The sequence below is a fragment of the Eretmochelys imbricata genome, chromosome 1 (assembly GCF_965152235.1).
Source record: "Eretmochelys imbricata isolate rEreImb1 chromosome 1, rEreImb1.hap1, whole genome shotgun sequence".
NCBI classification, from domain to species: domain Eukaryota; kingdom Metazoa; phylum Chordata; order Testudines; family Cheloniidae; genus Eretmochelys; species Eretmochelys imbricata.
The window spans coordinates 226,155,715-226,182,855 of NC_135572.1; the positions used below are offsets into that span (position 1 = coordinate 226,155,715).

The 27,141-nt window shown below is 48.2% G+C and overlaps 3 protein-coding genes across 6 annotated transcripts in view; 2 read left to right on the top strand and 1 right to left on the bottom strand.

The window, feature by feature from the left end:
- Nucleotides 1–1,433: 1,433 nt before the first annotated feature.
- On the bottom strand, nucleotides 1,434–9,234 carry FOXM1 (forkhead box M1). Its single transcript, XM_077824925.1, has 8 exons — nucleotides 8,657–9,234; nucleotides 7,856–8,004; nucleotides 7,425–7,631; nucleotides 6,630–6,758; nucleotides 5,934–5,978; nucleotides 4,901–4,979; nucleotides 4,169–4,350; nucleotides 1,434–3,428 (listed from the first exon to the last, which is right to left on the bottom strand). Exons 1-8 carry the CDS (start codon nucleotides 9,210–9,212, stop codon nucleotides 2,367–2,369), a joined length of 2,409 nt encoding a protein of 802 aa, XP_077681051.1. The 5' UTR covers nucleotides 9,213–9,234; the 3' UTR covers nucleotides 1,434–2,366.
- RHNO1 (RAD9-HUS1-RAD1 interacting nuclear orphan 1) lies at nucleotides 6,771–21,237 on the top strand. Of its 4 annotated transcripts, none has more exons than XM_077824983.1 (3): nucleotides 6,771–6,804; nucleotides 16,563–16,821; nucleotides 20,522–21,237. In XM_077824983.1, the coding sequence occupies exons 2-3, from the start codon at nucleotides 16,654–16,656 to the stop codon at nucleotides 21,188–21,190; spliced, it is 837 nt and encodes a 278-aa protein (XP_077681109.1). In that variant the 5' UTR covers nucleotides 6,771–6,804; nucleotides 16,563–16,653; the 3' UTR covers nucleotides 21,191–21,237. The 4 variants fall into 4 exon arrangements, with proteins under 4 accessions (XP_077681109.1, XP_077681085.1, XP_077681101.1 ...); XM_077824959.1 differs by lacking the exon at nucleotides 6,771–6,804 and adding an exon at nucleotides 11,112–11,532; XM_077824975.1 differs by lacking the exon at nucleotides 6,771–6,804 and adding an exon at nucleotides 11,503–11,528.
- Nucleotides 21,238–21,320: 83 nt separating this feature from the next.
- TULP3 (TUB like protein 3) overlaps nucleotides 21,321–27,141 on the top strand; it is a 79,929-nt gene continuing 74,108 nt past the window's right edge. Inside the window, exon 1 of the mRNA XM_077824938.1 lies at nucleotides 21,321–21,975. Within this exon, the coding sequence (XP_077681064.1) occupies nucleotides 21,935–21,975 (41 nt within the window). The 5' untranslated portion in view covers nucleotides 21,321–21,934. The remainder of the gene's footprint in view (nucleotides 21,976–27,141) is intronic.

Genomic DNA, 27,141 nt, shown 5'->3' on the forward strand with positions numbered 1-27,141 from the left:
AACAAAGGGATGAGGGGGAAATGGTGTTATGAAGGTGGAATCATGCTAGGGAAAGCTTAGACTGGACCCTAAAGTCCCACTGGCTAGCACCAGCCTTTGTGGTTGGAGGGCTACTACCAAGTATTGTTAGAAATTCCTGAGATTTGTGTCCCTCTAAATGCAAAGGCTGGTGCTAACCAGTGGGGCTTTATGGTCTAATCTAAGATTTCCCTAGTATGATTCCACCTTAATAAAAATACTAGTCTCCCATCCTCCCGTTGTTTTATTGGTAAGGCTACAGAGCCCTTGCAGCTCTATTTCCCAAAATTAGATTTCAGGAATAAAGGGGGAGGTGGGGGAAGGTTATCAAACGCTATATAAAACAGAAAAAAAAAATTTCAAGAAGTTATTTCCCCCCCCCCCCCCCCGCTGTGTTAATCTCTGGAACTCAGTGACATAGGATGTCATTGAAGCAAACAGCTTAGCAGGATTCAGAAAAAAGATTAGACATTCATATGGATAACATCTAATTGTATAAGAGTGCTTCTCCTATGGGCATATTATTTTTTAATTGTCCAGTGTGGTGTTTCTTGCACTTTACTCTAAAGCATCTGCTACCAACCTCTCAGAGACAATACACTGAAGCAAGGCTCAGATCCAGTATTAACATTTTCTATTAAACATGCTTTGGTTAGAATTCCAAACAGTGGCTTGGTGCTAGCCAGGTGTCTCCTAGTCTTTTACTGGCGCTCCTACATGTGATACACTGGTGGATCGTCTCCCTGCTCCATGGGTGGACACAGTTGCCACCGTCTCCCTTCTTTCCTGGCTATTTGCTGCTTTCCTTTCATCCCTTGCTTGTTCCTTTTTTTCTACCTCACCCTTCTATTTTTGAAAAATTTATGTTTTTGCTCCCCCTGGCCCCTAAAGCTAAGCTGCATTTAAGATGGGGAGAAGTGGGGAATGGTGACCATATGAAATCATGATCCTGGAGTTCTCAAAGCTGAGGAAGAAAAAAGCTAAGAGCAGCAGCTTACTGTCTGGGTCTTCAGCTCTGGACAGCTACCAGAACAGATCCTAGGAATCTCCCACAATTGTGGGATTTCCCCAAACGTTGGCAGGATGGAACCCGATTCATCCTTCTTTCCCCTTCCGCTCACAGTTCTTTTCCACCCCACATACCTCCTGAATTAGTCTAGGGCTTGCTTTCAGAACTGAATCACAGTGCTAGAGCATGAATATTAGGCAATGGAAATTAACTCCTCATTGCATTGTCTACCTTGAGTGAATTGTTAAAAAGCACTCGCACCAAGAAAGAAAGTTAGAATAGCGGTGCCGGCTCTGACTTTTGAAAGCAGCAACGGCAGCACGTGGCCCAGCGATCCCACCCCCAGTTTATACACAGTAAATGGAAACGGTTTGGTTGAGGTATGTCTGTGTCTTATTTTGTTTTTGAACAGAGGCCCCATCTAAAGTCCTTCCAGGGCACATTCCTTCTTATTACATAAACTCCGGAGGACTGAGACCAGCTGCCCTATTACACACTGCAGTGGAAGATACACAAGTGAGTTTCAAGAGACCGCATATTTTTAAGTGAAGATTTTAACATCCATCTTACAATTCCTCTCCACCACTTCAATTGGAATAGACACACACTTGCAGAGGGGTGATCTTTCAACCTCTGCCCCTGCCAACACTCAGAGTGTCCTATGCCAATGTGTTTCTGAAGTGAAAAAAGACCAAAAATGGCATCTTAGGCATTCAACCTGGTTCAGGGGGAAGAGACAGGGACAATGCTTCAAATCAAGCCTTTTACCACCCATTTCTATGCCCATAAAAGTTCTAAAAGAATAAAGTGACATTTATAATTAAAAGCTAATTTAAGGAATGTACAATATTTACAGAGTCATGACAGGCAAGGCATCTCAGAAAAGTGGAGCAGAGTGAAAGGAAGGGAATTGTACGAGGGAGTTGTTGAGGACAGAGCCAGGAAAGGCTTGGGACTTTCCTCCCTCCAGTAGGTGTACTTTGGAGGGGCCTATCCTCATCGCCTCCAACCCCTTGGATGGCAGGGTGATTCAGCACCCACCTGGAAACCTTCCCTGACACCTTTTCACAAGGGACTCTGTTTCTCCACTTACTCAGGCCTGAGGCAAGACCAGCCAATAAGCCTCAGCCTGTCCCAGACCAATATTTATTGCAGCTCATAAATGAGCTCATAGCAGCCAATGGGCCTGTCTGTTTTCCAGCCAAGCAGATCTCAGCACAGCCCAGTATTCCCAATGGGAATAAGTCAAAACCACATTATGGGCCCCCGCATATCCCATCTAAGCAAGTCTCAGTAGAGCCCAGTGTCCATTACAGCTTGGGAATAAGCCAAACACAGCCTATCTCAGTTCAGGAATAAACTGAGACCAGCTCATCTCTTGCCCCAGGATGTCATCCTCTAGGCCAGAAAAGCTGATATCCAGCAGGATTTTGCTCAGGCTGTTGTTCATGGTGTCCAGAACCAGGCCCTCCATGAGAGACTGGTTCTCAGGAAGTCCAGAAGCTGGCAATTCCGGGGATGATTGCTTGGTGGATTCAGGATTGGAAGCAGGAGAGCTTGTGAGGGGCCCGGAAACCATGTCATTGGACTCTGTTTGGAGAAGCTGTTGAGGGGAGTCAAACAAGGAGTTTTTAAGTGGAGTGCTGTTGAAACCCAGCAAGTCCAAGTTCTCTTGGAGGGATGTGAATGGCACCTGAAGGGTTCTCACGGGGCTGAAATCCAGCTCACTGCTTTCCTTGGCAATGGGTGCAAGTCTCCAGGAGTCAGGGCCCCCCGTTGGTGGCGTAGCAGTTGGGATTTTGCTCGGGGTGGAGGAAACTGGCAGCTTGCAGAACATCTCCTTGACTGGTGTTTTAAAGGGGCCACCCTCCTCCTGGGAGCAGCTGAGCTCCAGAGACTGGGTTTCCTGCAGGAAAGGAAAGTCCAATGTCAACCTGAAGGAGTCAGAGCCACTGCTCTCTGGCAGAACCAGGACTGGCTCTTCTGAGCAAGGTAGCACTAGGTGCTGTTTCCTTCTGGACCTGCCCATCTTCCGCCTCTTTATAATCACTGTGTCAGATACGCCGCGGGGCGGGGACTTCAGCACAGGGAAGTGTTTCTCCCTCTTCACACATGGTACTGGGAGCAACAGGCCTGGCTCTTCATCAGACTGCATTGGTTCCTCCTTTATAGACAAGACTGGAGGGAATGAGGGCAGCCATTTGTCAGGACAGCAGTCCTCCTTCTCCTCCTTTATACACAGGGCTGCAGGGAAAGAGGCTGGTGCTTCACCAGGCTGGGAGTTGTTCTCCTTTACAGATTGGGTTGGGGCAAATGGGGACGGCCTTTCATCACAGTGACTCTTCTCCTTCACAGGCCCCGTGGGCAAGAATGAGGATGGCTCTTCAGTCGATGGCAACACCTACACGGGAAGCACAGAAGTGAGGAATGACACACTACAGTGAGTAAGCAGGGGTCTAGAGAAAAAAAAAATCACAAGGCAGGAAACGCAGCAGGAAGAAGAGGGGCAGTAGAGCTTTGGGATCAGGCGGAGGGGGAAAGGAAGGCACATTGCTGAAGTCAGTAGCAATAATGTGATTAGATAGAGAGGAGCCAGCAAAGCGCACGGAGTGGATCTTGGCACAGCACCAACAGATGGTGTCCCTAGAGAGCAGTATTTCTGGGGAAGCGCTGTGAACCCAAGGAGTGTTGTGGTTGGGGGATGCAGGTAGTGAGGAGGGCTGGGCGCTTCTGAAAGAGGCAAAAACCACTCTCTTCAAAATGTAAAGGGAGACCAGAATGGGTCAAGAGAACAATGCAGTTCCATTAGGAACTGAATGAAGGCTTGAAAAAAGGAGAGAATCCATGTTGCTCCTGTCTCTGGTTATTTGTAGCTGGACAATAGAGGAGTCGTTCATTCATACTCAGAGGAGAATGCCTGTGTGAAGTAAAAAGCAGCCTACCCATGACAAGACAACTAGAGGAGAACAGTCACCTTAGGAATGGGGGATGGAAGGCAGGTGCAGCCAAGCGCCAGCCAGCACCAGTCCCACCACTGCAAGCATGGATGTTTGACAGCAGTAGCGAGAGTGGGCAAAAAAACCCTGTGGAGAGCAGGGGAGACTGGCACCACAGAAGCCCAAGGCTAGCAGAATCACTAACCTTTGGAGCAATGCGTACACGCTTGCTGCTCCGGATAGACTCTGAGCCACTGAGGGAGGCTCCCTGGGCCATGGGCTGAGGCACCTTCAAGGAGGACTGCAGGATGAGAGGTTGGCTCACAGGAAACTGGATTGGAACCAGGTAGGAGCTGACGCGAGGAAGCAAAGGCTTCATCTTTCGGCCTGGAAGGGAAGAGACTGGATCAGCTAGCGTCTTGCTCTGGGGAGCCTCTTCATCTCCCCCCACCACAGGCCAGGCACTAGACAGTTATTTTCTGGGAATGAGGATGGTTCAAGCTCCCCATCTCTTGACTAACTAATTCCAGGGAGGGGCTCACCCCACCCCTGCCTTTTCTGCATAGTTATGGGGATGCAAGCCCTGAGCCGAAACCCAGCAGAACCCAGGAGCTCCGAACAACCACCCCCAACTCAAGGTGTCTTGGGTCGGGATACTGCTCCCCACAGAGCTCAGCTCCTACTCCCTTTGAGCACCGGCCTCTGTATCAGGTCTCCCCCCCACCCCCAGACGTCTTCTCTCAGATGCAGTAGCCCTGCCCTCAGCTCCAAACCTGTCAGACAGGAGCGGCCGTGGCAAGCCTGCGAGCAGGCAATGCTGGACAGCAATTTCCATTTCTTTTCCTACAGGCTGGGAATGGCAGTTCGGGATCAAGCGCCCATCACCCTGGTTAGGGGACTGGCTGTCTTTCTGTCCAAGACAGATGCACACACTCACGTGCATTCTGCGGCTCAGTTTTGTTGCTGCTGTTGCCCCCTGTGTTCTTCTGGAGTTCTGGAATGTGTCGTTTTTGCTGCTATGGTCATTGGGGGATAAGAAAGAGGAAAAAAGAGAGTTAAAGAGAAGAACCCATCTCTGTTCGACTGCCTCACTTAGGAATGTGGATCCAGAGGCCTGTGCTGAGCTAGTGCCGAGAGAGCAACTGTTACCACCCTGAGACCGTGTGCCACCTGCCATTGCATGCCCATGACATCCCTCTGCCAGCTGCCACACAAAAGCCTTGTGGAGGGTGAGCTGGCATGATGGAGCTTCTCCAGCTGTGGTCTCTGCTGCAGGAGAAATGACCTGATTTTGGTGTCCTCTCCGCCTGAGGAAAGGTGAACAATACAGCTTTACAGCGTGTAGTGTCTTTCATACAAACCATAGCCCAAAATGCTCAAGTGGAACAGCAGAGCGAAAGAGGAATTGAAGAGGGATGCGGTTGGAAAGGAAATGGAGACAAGTCTGGCTAGCTGCTTGCACATCTGTTATCACTATACTGCTGGAGGTGAAGGAGGCAGCACCAACTTCCATCTGGCCAAGAGTCACGGTGCTTCCAGGGAGAAGAAAGGAGTACACAGAGATTTTGCCCTTCCTGAAGCCACAGCCCAGAAAGGAGAGGAGCTGCTGCCAGGGAGGGTTGTACCTGAAACTTCTGGCTGGGTTTGTTCTCTGGAGACACATTTCATGCCAATATGCAGCTGCCGGCACCTCGCTGCGCCTATAGATATGCGCAGGCAGCTGTTATATACTTCTGCAAATATCCATCCATCATTATCGGGACTTCACCAGCTAGTGCATTTTCTGCAGCAGTTAGAAACTTGGCCCTCCATTATATCAGGCATGCCTCCTTCCCCAAAAAGGTGTGCAAGGAGCTATTGGACTGGCAGCTGCGGTGACTCATTCCCCCTCCCCAAGCATCCTGTCCTTTCCTGCAATCACTGGCAAAAGGAAAAGCAGCCCAAGCCCCGAGCCAGAGGGAAAGTCTTACTGATTCAGAGTACTCAGGCGATGTTGGTGACCCCGCATCCAGCGGCTGGTGGCAGCAAGGCATCAGGAGGGAGAAAAATAAGAGGAAGTTACCAACCAAAGGGGGAAAAAGTATGGGACATTAACCCTTGCACAAAGTTCCCAAGTAGGAACATCCAGCTGCCCACCCACCAGGGAGAAAACACAGGAAGCGTTCACCCTGCCTGCTCTGAAAATCATTGTAGCAAGAGAAGGTCTCCATTCCTTTCACAAAGGGACCCCTTCCACAGCCCCCAGGTGACACAAGGCAATTCTGCCTGCATGGCTGGTCAAACACAACTATGCAGTGCATTAAAGGCCCAACCCAACTCTCATTTAAGTCAATGGGAGTCTTTCCATTAGCTACTATGTGAGTTTGCATCAGTCCTTTGGAAAGTAGCTGGCTGAAAGCTTATTCTACCTCTTTCACTATTCACATTGCTACACTGCACCTGGAGAGCCCTGTTGCATCAAAGGTGCTCCAGCCCATCCAGGCTACCTCCCATTTCAAAACAGGGAACTCGCTACTTGTAAAGTTAATAGTGACTTTGTTCTCTAGAAGTTGGACTGAGGCCACATGCCAAGAGGGCTTCACCTCCCTGTTGAAATCAGATGCAATCAGATGTCCCTCTTCCGGAATTGGGAAGGCTACCTGTTTTCCTTCCCAGGAGCCACTCACCTTGAACACTTGGTCCAGCGTCAGATAGCGATTGGCATCAGGGTGGATCGTCCAGAAGGAGATTTTACCATTGGCAGACGTCTCCCGGACAAACATATCGTGAAGTGATAGATTGTGTCGAATGGAGTTCTAGGTGGAGAGGAAAGATCTTAATGTTTTTGGTAACCAAGCACAGGTAGGCCCCTAAGACACTACAACCCAGGCAGGGGAATGCCCCCCTGGCAGACCACGGCCCTTCATGCTCACCTGGTACCCAGTTATATCCCCATCACTAAAGTCCCTTAGTGCCCCCGCCAAAGATATTCCAGCTTCCTGCCCAGTAACCAGCCAGCCCTCTCCCCTGCCTGAGAGGAGTTGAGAGAGGATGCTAGGGTATTTGAGATGGAAAACGGAACATCAGAAATTGAAGAGGGCCCTTAGTTTGAAACTATTTTCCATCCTGTTTCATGGGCTGCTTGTTCCTTTGGATGAAAAAAAAGCAATTCTCCAAGCAAGCAGCCCCCTCGTGTGAGGGCTGGTCCATACTAATGCTGTAAATCAACTTAAGTTATGCTATGTAACTATGTTCGACCTATAGCAGTGTCTACTGCTGACTTCACCTCCCCAAAAGGCGGGAAGGTGAGTACAAATCTCAATGGGAGAGCACTCTGCCATCAACTTCACCAGACCTGCTAAATCAATACCGCTACATAGATTGCAGCAGTGCTGATTTAGCTGGAAGTATAGACAAGCCCTAAAACTCTGTTGCCCACACCTAGGGGTGGAGTCAGATGCATCCTCAACAGAACATGTTACCTTCCAGCCCGGCTTGGCCACATATTTGAAATAAGGGAAATGGTCCTCAATCCAGGTATAGATATCCTTCAGGGTCATGCGCTTCTTCTCAGTGCTGTTGATGGCAAACTGGATCATGGCCATGTAGGAGTAGGGGGGCCGTTCTGATACCGGGTCCTGCCACAAGGAGGAGGAGGTAGCAGTAGCAGCAATGGAGTCTTCTTCAGTCTGGAAGAAAAAAGGAGGAAACAGTGTGAAAGTTGCAGGAGCCCAGGAAAGTTCCAAGGAAGTTCCTCTTAGCCGGAGGACTCTGCTGCACAGATCAACTTGGCGGAGGCTCAGGTTACCCAGATTTTGTCATGTCTGCTCCCTTTGAGTGTTCTCACCCACATTCCTGTCTTCAGTTTCCAGAGGTTTACTCTATTATGTACCCCACCATCTCCCTCCCTTACCTTGATCCTCTCCTGCACAGGTGTCTGGTTCTCCTTCTCCATCTCTTGTTTCACAGTACAGGGGCCCAGCCCATCAGAGCTCATCTTCCCTAGCCATTGGATGTTAGTCAGACTGTTATCCAACCCGCTGCTCGTTGTCTCTCCACTGCCTGCAGGGAAACAAACGAAGAGCCCTGCTCATTCACCTGCTGCCATCCCAGATACCTAAAGAGAGGCCCCAGCCAGGTCTCCCAAAATGGGCCCAAGTTCCCCATCTCGAGCTAGAGGCACAAGATGGAGCTCTGAGGCTAAAGCATCTTGTGGATCTAGCCAGAGCTCCTGATTTAGCTGTGGATCAGCCCAATTGCTGGAAAGGCTCCAAACCTAAAAATCCCAAATTGGATCTGAACCTCCATCTGCCCTGGCCCAGAGCGAGTGCTGAGCGCAGTGCTTAAAAAATGTCCCCAGATATTTACTAGCCAACAAACTAAACATCTTTGTCCCAGGCAGCAAAACCCTTTGCTCCTGTAGTTCTGACCCCCTCACCTCCCATTCTGTCAATGTGCCAAAGTCTTGACCTGTAACACACCCTGCAAACTCTATGGGAAACACCATGCCCTAAGATCACTGATTTTGACTTGGATTCAGTATCTGAACCCCTGTCACCATATGTAGAAGGCTAATATACTAACCAGTTGGGCTGCTTAAAATTTCACATTTTTCACCACTGAACTCTTCCATGTTGAGCAAGGCACAGGCCTCCCACACCCACCCACCTCTCGTTGCACTTAAGAGGCCAACAAAAGGGAACAGCCTACGTACTGTTTCCTTCCTGTTCTTGTCCTCCCATGGAATTGGCTTGTGGAGACCACAGTACTGCCCTTTCCACAGTTTTGTCAGGGTTTTGTTCGATGTTCTTCTCTCCACCCTGACAATCTGCTGGTCTGGTCCCCTTTGTTGCTGTGCTCATCTCATCCTTTGATTGGAGCTTCTGCTGAGTTGCTGCTGAGCCTGTGGGGCGAGAGCTACCCCCACTGCTGATAAGAATGAACTTGTTGGGCCCATTGCTGCCACATTCTTTCCCCTTGGCTGTCAGAGCCTCGATGATACTCTGGATGTCAGCATCGGGAGGGATGATCACCACCTGGGTGTTGGGCATGGTTGGGTGATTAATGATCTTTATTCCTGCTGGGAATTTCTGGGTGACACACTCCACTCTGTCCCTGGGTTTGTCCCCTCTGCTATGCTCCTGCTTGGGGGCTCCTTTACTCTCCCCATCCGGTTCATCTCTTGCTGGAGAGTTGGATGCATTGCCATCCGGGAGGGACAGTTTTCGTCTCTTGAGAATCAGGGGCCTGCGAGGGCTGGTCCTCATCATTGGTCTGTACAGTCGCTCTCCATTGAAGACTACAAGAACAGACCCTGCAAAACATAAGACAGAGCATGAAAGAGGAGCTGTGGGCCTGGAACATATAGGAAAGGAATCAATTCTCTCTCATACCAGGTACGCAATCAGCTGGTGTATGAGGGGCTTTCCACTCCATAGAGTCGTAGTCCCAAGGGTGGAAGATTCCTCATCACCTGTCTTGTGACTAGGGGACAGTCCCTATGCCCATAAAATTGCATACTACATCCATGCCAGGGAAAAGAAGAACAGATCAGAACAGACTGTTGGAAAAACAGCCAGCACTTTCTTCCCGCCTTATTTATCGACACACACCATCGTGAAAACCCCACACAAATGACCAGCACCAAGTAAATAATTTGCATGATAACTGAGGCTCTCAAACCACACCCGTGAGGTTAGTGTTATCATACCTGTTTAATAGATGGTCAACTGCTTAAAACACCATAAATTAGGGGGGTTTTAACCCATGGAAGCTTGAAATAGATGTATTAGAAGCCAGGCACTTCCCTTAGCACTGTGCAGAACTAAATTAATCATCCTCAAATAGCACAATAAACTGCCTAATCTGGACTTTATGGATGGTAAATAATTTTAAAATTTAGAACTGGGGGGATAAATGGCCAGACCAGAAATAGTGATTTGGAGAAAAGATAATTGGTTGCCCTTATATGAACACCGGTTGCAGATATGGGAGTTGTGGTGAGTGGAGCTTAGCTCTTGCACAGGAAATCTTCTGTGGACCGACAGTGCTTGCACTATGCATATTGCGTATGGTAGATTAAGCATTAACCAAAATGGAGAGGATTTCACATCAGTGGAGCCTATCCAGCCTGTTAGTGTCACAAAATTCTCAGAGAGGGTCGTTTGTATTGTCATAAAAGGGCAAAACCAAAACAGACAGAAAAATAAACTAGTCCCCTTCCTACATGATAGAGGCCAGCGACACATCCAACCCCGGCCTCTTTCTAGCAGTTAGAGATGCTCAGAGAGGCTCGCCAACAGGTATACTCCACATGTTACAGAGGTTAGGACGACTGTCCTACCTGTCACTTAGAGACCCCTCTGTGAGGTTACGGCAACGCCCGCGGTGTCACGCAGAGAGTGCCAGGGGGCCAGGGTCAGAACCATCCCTCTCAGAGAGCGCAAGAGAGTGATGACAACCCCGCAGGTTGCCCAGAGAGCTCTGTGGGAGGAAGCAGCTTCCTAGAGCGCCCTGGACACCACTGACAAAGGCCTTGCAGCCTCCTGGCTGCCTGCGGGGCGGGAAGGAACAGGCCAGGGCCATGCCTACAATGGGAATTCTCACCCGTCCCTTCCCCCGCCCCGCCCTAACCCCAAACCTAGCCCATCCCGTGCCCCAGTCCCTGCTCCCCCACCCGTGCTCCCCGGATGCCTGCATCCACCGGTCCCCGGTTCCTCTCCAGCCTCCAGCCCAGGTTTTACACCCTCTTCACCCTGTCTCCCCCCCGCACCACCTACCTTGCCACCACAAACCCCACTGATCCCCTTTTCCTTCCCTGACCCCAATAAATCCCCTCCCAGCCCCCACAGCGAAGCCCCTTCCTCCTGCCTGATCCCCGCCCCGCGGCCTGGCCCTTCGGCCCCTCCCAGCCCCACTCTCACCCCGGTGTCCGGGGGGGAGGGAGTCGCGCGCCCCGCTGCCTCCCCGCAGGGACCCGGCGCCGCCGGGCTCCGCTGCTGCGCTCGGCCCACGGAGGCCGTTCGTTTCGTTTCGCGGTTTGAATTTGGCGCCCGGCGGCCCGTTGGCGTCACGTGCGGGGACGGGGCCAATGGAGGTCGGGCCGGGGGGCAGAGCGTTCCATCCGGGGCCGCAACTGGCCAATGAGCGGCCGCGCCCGGGGGCGCCGACACACTGGTGACCCCGGCAGGAGCCGGGGCCGGACGGGACGCGAGGCGAGGCCGGTTCTCTCCCTCTCCGCGCGGCGCAGCGGCCTTCCTGAGGTGCCCGGGCGGGGCAGGCGCCGCTGGTCTCGGGGCTGAGCCCGGCCCACGTCCCTTCCTCTGCGTGGGGGGGCTCCAGCTCTGCCCCCCCTTCCCCGCGGGCTGGGTCGTGCCTCTCGCCTGGCCCCCGCGCGCCTTTGCCCGCCTCACGCCGCCCCCTCTCCCGCTGGAGCGGCTCTGTGACCCCGGTGCCTGCGCTGCCCCCCGCCCCAGCCAGGCCGAGGACCCGTCCAACGAGCGATGGCGGCTGGGTAACCTCTGCCTGCGTACCGCCCGCTGCTGAGCCTCTGGGCTGCGTGTCGGGTGTCGTCAGCTGCCCGCTGGGTTGGTGTGTGAGAAAAGCCCGCTCGGGCGGGGCGGGGCCGGGGTGGGCAAACTACTGGCCTCGGGGCCACGTCCGGCCCTGAAGCTCCCACCGGGGAGCGGGGTCCGGGGCTTGTCCCGCTCTGTGCGTGCCCTGGCTCCGTGTGGCTCCCGGAAGCAGCGGCGTGTCCCGCTTCTGGCTCCCAGGCGTAGGGGCAACCAAGGGGTTCCGCACACTGCCCCTGCCCCAACCAATGCCCCTGCAGCTCCCATTGGCCATGGTTCCCGGCCAATGGGAACTACAGGGGTAACACCTGCGGACAGGGCAGCGCACAGAGCCACCTGGCTGCGCCTCCACCTAGGAGCCAGAGAAGGGACATGTCGCTGCTTCCATGAGCTGCTTGAGATAAGCTGTCTGGAGCCCCCAGCCCTGACCCCCTCCCACGCCCCAGCCCTGATCCCCCTCCTGCCCTCTGAATCCCTTGGTCCCAGCTCGGAACACCCTCCTGCACCCACAATCCCTTATCCCCAGCCCCACCCCAGACCCCACTCCCCCAGCCAGAGCCCTCACCCCTCCCACACCCCAACCCCCAATTTCGTGAGCATTCATGGCCTGCCATACAATTTCCATACCCACATGTGGCCCTTGGGCCAAAAAGTTTGCCCACCCCTGACATGGGGGGAGAGAGAGCACTGGCTTGTGTGTGTGTGTATGTAGAACAGTGGTCTCCAAACTTTGCAGGGTTGCACTCCCGCCTCTTGCCCCGTCCACTCCTGAGCCGGTGGGGCTGTGGCTCGGCAGGAGTGCAGACAAGGGTAAGGGGGCCGGGGCTGCAACTGTGGGTGGCGGAGCAGAGCTATGGCTGGGAGCAGAGCTGGGGCTTGGGTTGGAGCGGAGCTGGGTGGCAATCCCTCCTCACCAGCTTGTGTGTATGTGTGTGTCTAGCTAGTACTGGGGGGTGGGGGGAGTATAAAGTAGCTGGCTATATAAGTATATACACACACCCCAGCAAGGGTCATCAAAGGCAATAAGAAGTGGATCTTTAAATACAGTAAGAGAAAGACAAAGGAAAGTGTAGGTTTTTTACTTAGGAGGGAAGGAGAACTAATAACTGAACGTTAAGAAAGTGATGGGTGTATTGCTCAGTTTGCGTCAGTCTTCACCAGATAGGTTAATGGTGATCAGATACCCAATATAATTAATATTAAAGACAAGGGGGAAGGAATGCAAGCCAAAATAAGAAAAGAACAGGTTAAAGAATATTTAGATAAGCTAGATGTATTCAGGTTGGCAGGTTGTATTCATTTTACGGTATTTAAGGCATTAGCTGAACCAATCTCCGAATGGTTAGTAATTATCTTTGAGAATTCCTGGAGGCCAGGGAAAGTCCCAGAGGATTGGAAAAGGGCAAACATAATACCTATTTTTTTAAAAAAGAGGACTTGGGGAATTATAAACCCATCAGTCTAATTTCAATACCTGGAAAGATATTAGAACAAACTTATTAAGCAATCAATTTGTAAGCATGTGGTGGATAATAGGGTTATAAGGACTAGCTAGCATGGATTTGCCAAGAACCAATCATGCCAAACCAACTTCACTTTTTTCTTTGACAGGGTTACTGGTGTAGTGGATAGGGAGGAAGCTATAGATGTGATATATCTTCATTTTAGTCCCATGTGACATTCTGATGAGCAAACTAGGGAAATGTGGTCTAGATGAGATGATTATAAGATAGAGTGCATAAATGAGTGCAGCCTTGCAACCAAAGAATAGTTATCCATGGTTTGCTGTCAAGCTGGGAAGGTGTCTCTAGGGGGTCCCATGGGATTAGAACTGAGTCTAGTGCTATTGAATATTTTCATTAATGACTTGGCTAATGGAGTTGAGAGTAGGCTTGTAAAACTGCCAGATGACCCTATGCTGGGAGGGGTTGCTAGCACTCTGGAGGACATGATTAGAATTTAAAACAATCTTGACTAATTGTAGAATTGGTCTGAATTCTCCAAGATGAAATACAATTAAGACAAGTGTGAAATATTTCGCTTAGAAAGGAAAAATCAAATGTACCACTACAAAATGGGGAATAACTGGCTAGGTGGTATTACTGCTGAAAAGGAGCTGAAGGTTACAGTGGATCACAAATTGAATATGAGTCTACAATGTGATGCAGCTGTGGAAAAAGGCTAATATTCTGGGGACTCTCAACAAGAGTGTCATATGCAAGTCATGGGGAGGTAATTGTCCCACTTTGCTCAGCATTGGTGAGGCCTCAGCTTGAGTAGTTTGTCCAGTTCTAGACACCACACTTTAGGAAAGTTGTGAACAAATTGGAGAGACTCCAGAAGAGAGGAACAATAATGATAAAACATTTAGAAAACCTGACCTATGAGGAAAGATTTAAAAAGGGGGGGGGGGGGAGGCATGTTTAGTTCTTGAAAAAAGAAGACTTGATGGGGGAACCTGATAAGTCTTCAAATATGTTAACGGTTCTATAAAGAGGATGGTGATTGATTATTCTCTAGCCTGCACCCAAACTCCCTCCCAGAGTCCCTACCCCAGCCTGGTGAAAGTGAGTGAGGTGGGGGAGAGCAAGTGACGGCGGGAGGGGGATGGAGTGAGTGGGGCAGGGCCTTGGGGAAGGCGTGGGTTAGATTGCCCTTAAATTCAAAAAGTGATCTTGGGTGTAAAAAGTTTGGAGACCACTGAACTAGGGTTTACTTGGCCCTGCTTCATCGTCGGGTTGGAGTTGATAACTTCTTGAGGTCCCTTCTAGCCCTACATTTCTTTCATTCTGTGACTCTCTGATATAGCTGGCTTCATGTATCACTTGCTGGTTCTAATTCATATATTTTTAAAGAAATGTATATCAATTCTTTAAAAATAGCTGACTTGGAACCATCATGTGAGGAATAGAATCATAGAATATCAGGGTTGGAAGGGACCTCAGGAGATCATCTAGTCCAACCCCCTGCTCACAGCAGGACCAATCCCCAACTAAATCATCCCAGCCAGGGCTTTGTCAAGCCTGACCTTGAAAACCTCGAAGAAAGGAGATTCCACCACTTCCCTAGGTAACGCATTCCAGTGCTTCACCACCCTCTTAGTGAAAAAGTTTTTCCTAATCCAAACTAAACCTCCCCCACTGCAACTTGAGACCATTACTCCTTGTTCTGTCATCTGCTACCACTGAGAACAGTCTAGATCCATCCTCTTTGGAACCCCCTTTCAGGTAGTTGAAAGCAGCTATCAAATCCCCCCTCATTCTTCTCTTCCGCAGACTAAACAATCCCAGTTCCCTCAGCCTCTCCTCATAAGTCATGTGCTCCAGTCCCCTAATAATTTTTGTTGCCCTCCGCTGGACGCTTTCCAATTTTTCCACATCCTTCTTGTAGTGTGGGGCCCAAAACTGGACACAGTACTCCAGATGAGGCCTCACCAGTGTCGAATAGAGGGGAACGATCACGGCCCTCGATCTGCTGGCAATGCCCCTACTTATACATCCCAAAATGCCATTGGCCTTCTTGGCAACAACGGCACACTGTTGACTCATATCCAGCTTCTCATCCACTGTAACCCCTAGGTCCTTTTCTGCAGAACTGCTGCCGAGCCATTCGGTCCCTAGTCTGTAGCGGTGCATGGGATTCTTCCGTCCTAAGTGCAGGACTCTGCACTTGTCCTTGCTGAACCTCATCAGATTTCTTTTGGCCCAATCCTCTAATTTGTCTAGGGCCCTCTGTATCCTATCCCTACCCGCCAGTGTATCTACCTCTCCTCCCAGTTTAGTGTCATCTGCAAACTTGCTGAGGGTGCAATCCACACCATCCTCCAGATCATTTATGAAGATATTGAACAAAACCAGCCCCAGGACTGACCCTTAGGTCACTCTGCTTGATACCGGCTACCAACTAGACGTGGAGCCATTGATCACTACCCGTTGAGCCCAACGATCTAGCCCACTTTCTATCCATCTTATAGTCCATTCGTCCAGCCCACACTTCTTTAACTTGCTGGCAAGAATACTGTGAGAGACCGTGTCAAAAGCTTTGCTAAAGTCAAGGAATAACACGTCCACTGCTTTCCCCTCGTCCACAGAGCCAGTTATTTCGTCATAGAAGGCAATTAGAATATAGCCAGTTTATTTAAACACTCATTCTTATTACAGTTGCCTTCATTCTCCCTCCTATTAATTTTGAAAAGCTTACTTGCGTCTTGACTTAAACTAGATTGTAAACTCTTCAGGGGGCAAGGACTGTCTTCCTATGAGCTTGAACAGTATCCAGCACATGAAGCTCCAGTTCTGTCTGAGGTTTTCAGGAGCAACCCACATTACAAGTTATAATTAAAATATGGATGTGTTTGGTGTTCCAGTGAAAAATGTTGCCTTGAAAAGTCCACTTGCCACTGGGGGTCAGGATGATTTCCCTGACAACAGTGGGGGGCCTAAGACATGTTTCAACTACATTTAAACTTTAGTTTAAAGAAGTCTTTTACTCCTTATGGTTGCAAAGTAAATCAACTAAATGTGAACAAAGTGCAAATGTAACCAAATGCAGTGCCATCTTCTGGAGTTTGTAGATACAGCTACAGCACCTCTACTGTTGCTCAGACCTTTGCAATCAGTAAACTAACAAGATTCTGTTCAGTTTAATTCACTATACAGATCTCCTTGCAGCAGTGAATTTGGCAGGAATTGTGTCAGTTCCATGCTGCTGATGTTGTTTAGTGAAGCTCTTCCCAACAGCAAGGTGGCGCTGGATATATTCACAGTGCGGAGGATGCCCCAGTAAAACAAGTCTATGTGGAGAGGTGCGCACTACAGACTATATCTTGTATAGCAGCCAGAAAGCTCTAATGATTGTGTCCTCAATGGGAGTATGGCTTTGTGTGTGTGTATATACTATAAAACATGTATATTTCCAAATCGTATTACAATTTTTTTTCTGAGAATTTTGAGACTGATCAGAAGTGTGTTCCCTTTAAAAAAAAAAAAAAAAAAACAAAAATGTTGCCAGTTTGTATGATGGTTTCACATCCCCGTTTGCTTTCTGCAGATTTGGGTGCAGTTTGTCATCTCTTTCCTCTTCCCCTAACTGGCTCCACCAGGCATCATGAGGTTTCTTAGTGACTTTCTCACACCTTTTGATGCCTCCAAAGAAGAAATGCATCCGCCAGGCTCACAAGGCACAACTGCAGTTCCTTGAAACCCCAAGAGAGGGGCCTATGCATCACTATGGATCTCCACTGCCTTTGGCTGAGAACCCAAGACATGTTTCTACCAAACCTCTAGACCAGAATGCCTCCATGTCATGGGTAGGTGCAGGTTTCCTTCCCTTTAGTTTCTTACAGCAATTGTTCTCAGCATTCTTCTGCATATCTTAACAAAGAGCTGTTTGGACTGGATCTTGGGCATGCATAGCAAACACCCCCTTATTCATTTTTGTGTTCTCTAGCTGGTTATGGTGTTTGGGTTGCTTGAAATCCCAGTCTGGCAGTCACAAGCAGACCAAGTTGAATTGCAGATTGGAGTGCTCGCATCTGAATGGGATATGGTGGCTGCCAGCTGATAAAACAGAGTTCCCTGTCTTGTAAACTAGCATGGTGGCATGAAAAGGTTGGGATCCATATATGAGGGAGATTCTTTTTGGTTTTTACGGTAACTGAAAACCTTGGAAATGGAAAGTACAATACTTACTTTTTAGTTTTATTCTGTATTGGATTTGATACTTAAAATACAGCAACTATTTCAAATTGGGGGTGTAGCTCTCAACCCTCCAGCAACTAAATGTGACACCTTTCTGCTCAACTATGATACAAAATAGAGCCTGCATCTTAACTGTGGTTCTCATATTTAATATGCATTTTTTAATAATCTCAGTTTTGATAGCTTGCATTTCTGTGGTCGCATTTACACAAATAAACAGAGAATCTCCGGTCTCTGTGGGATGGAGTTAAATGTTGGGTTAAAATGGATGTTATACTTTGTAATGTATATGGTTGAAAGGCAGAGTACTTGATGTAAGGTGATGAGGCCTACTTCCAGAAATGCAGAGTGGTAAGGAGCAGGGTGTTACTTCTTACATTAGCCAGCCACTTGGTGAGAAATGCGGTCTGCTCCAAAGGCCAGTGTATTGCTTGGAAACAAACTAGTACGTGCCTGGGGTCAGTGTGAATCTGTTTGAAGATCAAGCCTTGTGCGAAAGTGGGGAGAGGATGTGTTTGTTTTCAAAGGCTTTAGCAGTGCCACATAGACTACAAACAAGAGTGAACAACAAGAGACGCAGCTGATTAGAAAAATTATCTTATCAAGTTGAGACACCAATAACCCCCTCTCCAACATGATAAAGGGGCACTACCAAGATAATTGTATTTACTAATCATGTTCACTTTTCACTGCTCATGCATTTTGTTGATGTCTTGCATTTCACTCGATTGGACAACTCTGCTCAGCTTTACTGTTATGCTTCATTTAAGTCAATGCTCTTTTTCTGGGTTGTCAACACCACAATGAACTCTTTAAAAAAAAAAAAACAGGTTTTTGATAATAACAAAATTAAAATTTCCGTTTTTCTGTTAAATTTTGTTAACGTGATATTACTTGGTTTCAATCAAAAGAAAATGTTGAGCCTGAAGTAAGCTGGCAAATAGATTCTCTGTACTAGAAATTCAAGGCAGGGTGATAAAGCAGGCTTCAGGCAGATACTATGGTAAGAGCATAGTGCAAATATCTAGATAGCATATTTTTGAAGCAGTAATCTATGTACCTTAATCCTGCCCTCCTTTCCATTTTTATGTGTGTTTAATCCTCTGCTTTTCCCCACACAGTTCTTCCAACATACCCAAATATTGTTGAGGGGGCAATTAGGTTTCTGGTCAATCAGTCCGAGGATACTTTTATCATGACATAACATTTTTTTTAAGCAAACGTGCAGTTGTTCAGTGGGAGCTGCCTGTCCTTGCAGAAGCCATCACCTCAGGCAGCTCTGCTAAATAACAACACTTAAGTCTCAAAGCTTTTTAACAAAGCAACCCCAAGGAGCAAGGATTCAAACTTGAATGAAACACTCCACCAGCCCCAGAGACCTGGAGTTATCTCTGTTAGATTTTAAATTTCTTTTCGTTGATTTTTTTTTTTTAAAGCAGAGCATTTTAAACATGCTTCAGGCAGTCAGCTCTATGGGTTCTAAAACAGTGAGTAAAACGGTTGCTGAGAGGAGGTAGAATCTGTGTGTATCTGGAACAATGGAAAATTTCCAAATGTACAATGGACTTATTTGGATACGTCTGAGGAGTATTTACTTAATAAGTAGTGTCACAGTTACTGGGCTAATGGCACCCCTGGGCCCTCCTGGTCTCTTTTGAGTGCACTGCTGCTTAGTTCTCAGACCTTGAGACATCACCTCTCTTGGGACGGACTCACACAATTTTCTCACTCTTAGACTGGGCCCTGAGTAGCCATCCCCTGTGTATCAACTGTGATTTCCTCACCACGTCTGCCTTATATTCAGTACTTGCAGTTTCCTCCCTCTGGGACCAAACAGCCTTTTAAAATTATTTATTTTGAACAAAAGTATTTCAGAGAAAATAGATCTTAAAATAATAAACAGACTGTGTGGACATCCAGGTGTCTTTCACATGGGAATCTTGGTAAATTTAACTTCTTAAAGACTCCTAAGCGGAGTCTTTCTTTGTCAGCTTGTCTCCTTGGACAACCCTCTGGCAACCGCCAACCTCTTCCCCCTCATAGGGCTTTTAACTGTTTGGTATCCTTGTGATCTCCATGCTCCCAGCCTGACAAAACAAGGCTTGCAGCTTCGCTGGAGACAGGATAGGATCCTCAAAGTCAATAGCTTTCCCTGTTTCAAATGTATGCCAGGATGTTCGTATTTGGGGAGCCATTATGTTGGCTTCCTGTTCAGTCCCCACTGAATTTAAACAGTATAGATATATGATATAAAGTCTCTCAATAACTCGGTTACTTATCAGTATTCTTTGATTACACAGCAACTCCACAACAATCACAACTAGTACCCAGGTTTCTGGGCTCCCCTCAGTGCTAGGAGAAAGTGAGATATATTAGGAAACGGAAAGTTTCAATCAGAACCCTGTAATGAAAGGGAGCTAACAGGAAAGATTGTGGGACTCATTTTTGAGAAGAAATAAATTCTATCTATCATAATACTTTAATAAACAGTGGAACTGGGATCTGCCATTTTTTTCTGTTTGACTTAGGAAATGTTCAGGATCTGAATGCATGACAGAGACTGGAGACTTACAAAGTTGTTGTTTACCTTTTATAATATAATCTTAGAGTTCAGTAGCTTGCTGCGCACTAACATCCCATGTGGACGCTGCTACAGTGCAGTGAAAGTCCTGGAGTGCCACAGATATAAATATGCAAACCGGATCACTTTATCAGTAAGACTTGTGTGTGACACTGACAGTCTTGCAACCTCAATCTGGGATCCAAGAATCTAGATGGTTCTCTACTACTTATGCATCATCATCTGTATTAGAGGTCCTGCAAATCAAATTCTGCCCTTAGAGAAACCAGTACAGCCTCCGTGGAACTCATTGAAATTTTGTAAACAATTTTGTTGATGCACAGGAAGGAACAGAATCACTCTTTGAACTGTGATTCTGCAGGGATAAGAGATTGACATAGCAGTTGATTTAGTTTATCACTGAAATAAGCAAACAAGACTTTGAATATATCTAGGGAAGGAGGTGCATTTATATATAGTCACTTTTCAGAGTAGATTTGTACTTTTAAGGCATATGTGAGCTTTCTGTTTTTCTCACTCATTTGGATAGTGTGATTTTCCATTCCAGTCATTACACTGGACTTCCTGCCAAGAAAGTAATAAAATGGCAGCTCTCAAACCAAGAAAGACATGCAGCAGGGGTGGGGAGTAGGGTAGATAGTGGTTGCCTTGTGAAGGAAGTAGGGGGTATGATGAGTCACCCTCTCTGAAGGAAAACAGTTTTTCATCATCTCTGTTTGGCCCCTCAGGTGTCTCCACAGTTTGAAAGCACTGTGTCAGCAGGCTCCAAGAGATGTCAGAAGCAGCACCATGTTGCCCGCAGCTTCCAGAGCTGGGATGATAGTCGTGGTTTCCTCAATGTGGGAGGTGTGTGTCGGAAACACACAGTCTGCAAATTTCCTCCTTTAATGTTTGAGGTTTCACAGGCACACTCCTATGCTGGAGCAATAGGGTACTCAGACTCTTGTGGTAACCCAGGGAATTGTGCAAAGACATGCCATATCCAGCCAAAGAGGGGCACTGCAGCAAAGCCCAGTACCTCAGTGGGCAAGCCTAGGAGCTGTGGAAAAGGGGCCTCTCAGTTTCCTAACCAGGATGCTGAGCCAGATGTTTTCAGTCCACCAGATCTACGGACTCCAGAGCTGCCCTCTGTGAGAAGCTATGGATGCAATGGTACTTTACCACAGATGAACACCCTCTCTCCAAATCCACACAGTGGCCTTGATCTCTGTGCTGATACCACTGAGAGCCTTGAGCCAACATCTGTACTGGTCAAGGATACCCCAGAGCATGAGTATGGAGTGAAGGTAACATGGAGAAAACGGTCTCACCTGATGAGATACCTGAGGGAGAAGGGGATGCTGAGCCCGAGTGACATCCTAGTTAAGACTGTAACTGCTGATCCCAGTCAGTGCTGATCCCTTTGGAATAGGACAGGTTGCCTTTGACTTGAGGGGCACAATAACTGAAATCCCTTTTTGCTGGCTCCAAAAGCAACGGGCATTGCTAAACCTAGCTGGGAGATCAGTGCCAGGATAAAGAGAAGAACCAGGACTTATACTGTAGGCTAAGACTGCTTGGTGCTGCAGAGAGAGGCTCTCTCCCCGCCAGCCCGCCTGAAGATCAGTCTGCACTGGATCGTGATGGGTGGGGGCGTGGCTTAGAGGTTCCTAGTCTCCAAGAGACTTTCTATACCCAGCCCCGGACGTTTCCTTCCTCCCTGCTCCTCGTCTTGGGTTTCCAGACCCTCCCTACGCCCGCCTGGGCCCTGCTCTCTTTGTAGGGGTGGGATGCGCTTTTCGCACCCTGCCCCAGCCGGGGTGAGTAAGCCCACGCTGGCGTCTCTGGGTCCAGCCCTGTTTGCCCCGCCCCGCGCGGCCATTGAGCTACCCCCACAGCTCCGCCTCGTCGGAGCCTCCGCTGCACAGCAGCCACCGGAGTGCCGGGCACGAGCCAAGAGGGGGTGGTCCTACCACCACCCTGCAATAGGCATGCGCGGATTTACCCCACTCCTTCCAGGCACCAGCCAATGAACGCTCCTGGTGTTGTGTCTTCGGCCAATGGCGCCGCGCCTCAGTGTCGGGTGCGGTTGCTAAGGGCAGCGGCGACGGCCGGGGCTAAGCGCGAGTGGCCAGGATCCCATAGCAACGGCGGGGGTGAGGATGGAGAGCGCGGGGGACCGGGCCGGGCCCCGCGGGGGCAGGTGAGACCCGGGGAGGGAGGTGCGCGGGCGGAGTGGCTCGGGGGGGCGGGGTCACCGGGGTTTCGCGGGGCTGGTGTCTGGGCTCTTGCTCCCCGTTGGTATCGAGTGAAGCGCCCCGGGCTCATCCGTCGTGGATGCCGCTGACGGTCCCGGCCAGCAGCACCGGGACACCCCCCCGCTCACCCCGCCCCAGCAGACGCTACCATCGCATCCCCGTTAAATGTTTCCCTGCCCCTCCCCCCTTTGTGTGGGAAAACCTCCCCAGTCAGGCTCTGCAATGGCCTCTCCCGACGGGCAGGGCCACTGGCTGTACAGAGCGCGGTGCAGGGCAGCAAATAAACTCATTGCACTCGGGAATGGCTTGGCTTGGTTTAGTTCATTACGGTATTTTAATCTCGGGTGTTAATTGTAGCCCTAGGGTGTAAAAGCAATAGACTGATGTCTTGGCGTTGGCGATGTCCCTGACTATGATGTACAATTTTTCAATATCGCAGTGAGTGCAGCTCAGCCCCTCACGTACAAAGAGAGCACTTACAGGAGAGGGGTTAAAATAGACCAGATATATTGAAAAATTCTCAGCACTTTAAGGTCCCTGTCCCCCGCAATATCCCCTTCTTTTCCTGAAATTTGTCACAACAGGTCTAGATGATGTGGATAAATATCTCTGTCAGGCAGCCAGACTACGCTCATGTTCCAGTAGTTGCTGCAGTGGTGGAGAATTTTAAGAAAAGGCTTGTGTCTCTACATACAGGTTGTTCCATTTTAATTTTATTAGTTTAATTAAGTTAGTACAAGGGGTGCAATATACTGCATTCCTGAGGGAATTCTATGCCAAAAAATAAAAATTCTGTGCACAATATTTTATTTATTGTGGATAATTTTTAATGTGGAGGCTCCTGCATGGCAGTGAGGACTGAGGAGCACAGGCTGCTGCCTGCACAGAGGTGGAAGATCACCGTGCAGCCCCCCCGACCCAGGAACTCAGTGGTGAGGCTGCACCCAATCCTGACATAGCACAAGGGCCGGGCCAGACCTGCCCCAGAAACAGCCCAGGGCCTTGCCCTTCTGTGCCAGGTGTACCAGTTGTGGGCAGGCCGCCTCAGCCCAGCATGAGCCAAGTGTAGAGGGGCTTGGTGTGGGGTGAGAAGGTTCTATGTGGACCAAACTGGGTGCGGGGGGGATCTGGATGGACCGGCTTGTTGTGGGGTTCTAGGTGCAGGGGCAATGGGACTCTGCAGGGGGGTCCAGGGTGGTTGGGGCTCAGCTGCGGGGGTGGGGGGGGGGAGAGGGGAGTCTGGATGTAGTAGGATGGGACTCAGTGGGGGGGGGGGGGCGTTACTTGCAGGGTCTGGGTGCTGGGGGAGTAGGGCTTGGTGGGGTAGGTGTTCAATAGGTCTGCTTAACGGGGGAGCTTCAGCTGCTGCTGAGGGGATGCTGCATGCCAGGCTCCTGATTCTCCCTCCAATCCCCTTCTGTTTCCCATCTCCTCCCCCTTCCTCTCACCACTGTCCCCTGACCCTATCCACCTCCCCTCACTCCCACATTTTCCTCCCCCTGCCCTATCCCACCCCCTTCCTTCCTCACTGCCTCTTCATCCCATCCTCTTCTCCCATTTCCTCTGCCCCCCTGCCCACGTTCCCTCCCCTTGTCCAGAAAACTGGATGGTTCCCAGCACACACAGAAGGGGAGCATGGCCAGCACTAGGATGCAGGAGGTGACATCAAGCTGTAGAGTCAGTGGAGCTGAGCGGCACCCTGCTTCACCCAGGCAGCTTTGGATAGCAGAAATGGGGGGCAGGGCACCCCGTATGCCCCCCCATCCCTCACCTCTAGGGGGGCAATGCCCCCTGCCCCCCCAAACTATGACCATAGGCGTCCCCAGCCTTTCCCCTCCCCCCAGTGCAGCTTCCCTTTTCTTCCCTGTCATTTTTTGCTGGGAATTAAATCTGTGGGGAGAACATAAGAATGGCCTTACTGGGTCAGACCAATGGTCCATCTAGCCCAGTATCCTGTCCTCCGACAGTGGCCAGTGTCAGGTGCCCCTGAGGGGATGAACAGAATAGGTAATCATCACCTGTCGCTCATTCCCAGCTTCTGGCAAACAGAGGCTAGGGACACTATTCCTACCCACCCTGGCTAATAGCCATTGATGGACCGATCCTCCATGAATTTATCTAGTTCTTTTTGAACCCTGTTATGGTCTTGGCCTTCACAACATGCTCTGGCAAGGAGTTGACTGCGTTGTGTGAAGAAATACTTCCTTTTATTTGTTTTAAACCTGCTGCCTATTAATTTCATTTGGTGACCCCTAGTTCTTGTGTTATGAGAAGTAGTAAACAACACTTCCTTATCTACTTTCTCTACACCAGCCATGATTTTATAGACTTCAATCATATCTCCCCTTAGCTGTCTCTTTTTCAAGATAAAAAGTCTCAGCCTTATTAATCTCTCCTAATACGGAAGCCTAATCCCTAATCATTTTTGGTGCCCTCTTCTGAACCTTTTCCAAATCCAATATATCTTTTTTTGAGATGGAGCGACCACATGTGCACAGAGTATTCAAGATGTGGGTGTACCATTGATTTATATAGAGGCAACATGATATTTTCTGTCCTATTATCTATCCCTTTCTTAATTATTCCCAGCATTGTGTTTGCTTTTTTGACTGCCGCAGCACATTGAGTGGATGTTTTCAGAGAACTATCCACAATGACTCCTAGATCTCTTTCTTGAGTGGTAACAGCTAATTTAGACCCCGTCATTGTATATGTATAGTTGGGATTATGCTTTCCAATGTGCATTACTTTGCATTTATCAACATTAAATTTCATCTGCCATTTTGTTGCCCAGTCACCCAGTTCTGAAAGATCCTTTTGTAGCTCTTCGCAGTCTGCCTGGGTCTTAACTATCTTTAGTAATTTTGTATCATCTGCAAATTTTGCCACCTCACTATTTACCCCTTTTTCCAGATCATTTATGAATATGTTGAATAGGACTGGTCCCAGAATAGACCCCTGGGGGACACCACTATATACCCCTCTCCCTTTTGAAAACTGACCATTTATGCCGACCCTTTGTTTCCTATCTTTTAACCAGTTATCAATCCATGAGAGCACCTTCCCTCTTATCCTGTGGCAGCTTACTTTGCCTAAGAGCCTTTGGTGAGGGACCTTGTTAAAGGCTTTCTGAAAATCTAAATACATTGTATCCACTGGATCCCCTTGGTGCACATGCTTGTTGACCCCCTCAAAGAATTCTAGCAGATTGGTAAGGCATGATTTCCCTTTACTAAAACCATGTTGACTCTTCCTCAACAAATTATGTTTGTTTGACAATATTGTTCTTTATTATAGTTTCAACCAGTTTGGCCAGTACTGAAGTCAGGTTTATAGGCCTGTAATTGCCGGGATCACCTTTGGAGACCTTTTTAAAAATTGGCGTCACATTAGCTATACTCCAGTCATCTGGTACGGAAGCTGATTTAAATGATAGGTTACAGGCTACAGTTAGTAGTTCTGCAATTTCACATTTGAAGTCCTTCAGAACTCTTGAGTGAATACCATCTGGTCCTGGTGACTTATTGCTGTTTAATTTATCAATTTGTTCCAAAACCTCCTCTAATGACACCTCAATCTGGGACAGTTCCTCAGATCTGTCACCTAAAAAGAATGGCTCAGGTTTGGGAATCTCGCTCACATCCTCAGCCGTGATGTCTGATGCAAAGAATTAATTTAGTTTCTCCGCAATGGCCTTATCATCCTTGAGTGCTCCTTTTGCAGCTTGATCGTCCAGTGGCCCCACTGATTGTTTAGCAGGCTTCCTGCTTCTGATGTACTTTAAAAAAAAAAAAATTTGCTATTACTTTTTGAGTCTTTGGCTAACTGTTCCTCAAATTCTCTTTTGGCCTTCCTAATTATATTTTTACACTTCATTTTCCAGTGTTTATGCTCCTTTCTATTTTCCTCACTAGGATTTAACTTCCACTTTTTAAAGGATGCCTTTTTGCCTCTCACTGCTTCTTTTACTTTGTTGTTTAGCCACAGTGGCTTTTTTTTTTTTTTTTTTGTTTTCTTACTATGTTTTTTAATTTGGGGTATATATTTAAGTTGATCCACTATTATGGTGTCTTTAAAAAGTTTCCACGTAACTTGTAGAGATTTCACTTTTGGGACTGTACCCTTTAATTTCTGTTTAACTAACCTCATTTTTGTGTAGTTCCCCTTTCTGAAACTAAATGCTACAGTGTTGGGCCGCTGTGGTGTTTTTCCTGTCACAGAGATATTAAATTTAATTATATTATGGTCACTATTACCGAGCGGTCCAGCTATATTCACCTCTTGGACCAGATCCTGTGCTCCACTTAGGACTAAATCAAGAATTGCCTCTTCTCTGGTGGATTCCAGGACCAGCTGCTCCAAGAAGCAGTCATTTAAGGTGTCAAGGAACTTTCTCTGCATCCCGTCCTGAGGTGAGATGTACCCAGTCAATATGGGGATAAATGAAATCCCCCATTATTATTATTGAGTTTTTTATTTTAATAGCTTCTCTATTTCCCTGAGCATTTCACAGTCACTCTCACCATCCTTGTCAGACATGAATCGTGACGCAGAATTCCCCCAGGAGTATTAATTAAATGTACTTACACTGGTATAGCTTACTGCCATATCGGATGGGGAATAAGCATAAAGATACTGGAACAAATTATTAAACAATTAACTTGTTTAAACCTAGGGGATAAAAAGGTGCTAAGTAATAGCCAACATGGATTTGTCGAGAACAAACCATGCCAAAGCAATTTAACTTCTTTCTTTGGGAGTACTGGCCTAGTGACTATGGGGAAGCAGCAGATGTGATATATCTGGATTTTAGTAAGGCTTTTGGCACAGACCAACATGACATTTTTCTAAGCAAATTAGGGAAATTTGGTCTAAACTAAATTACTATAGCCAATAATTAAAGAGTATTTATCAGTTATTTGTTGTTAAATTAAGGACATACAAAGTGTGATCTTGCATGGGTGTATCCTGGATCCAGTACTAGTCAATATTTTCATTGACTTGGATAATAGAGTGGAAAGTATGCTTATAAAATTTGTGGATGACACCAAGCTGGGAGAAGATGGCAAGTACTTTGAAGAACTGGATTAGAATTCAAAATGATCTTGATA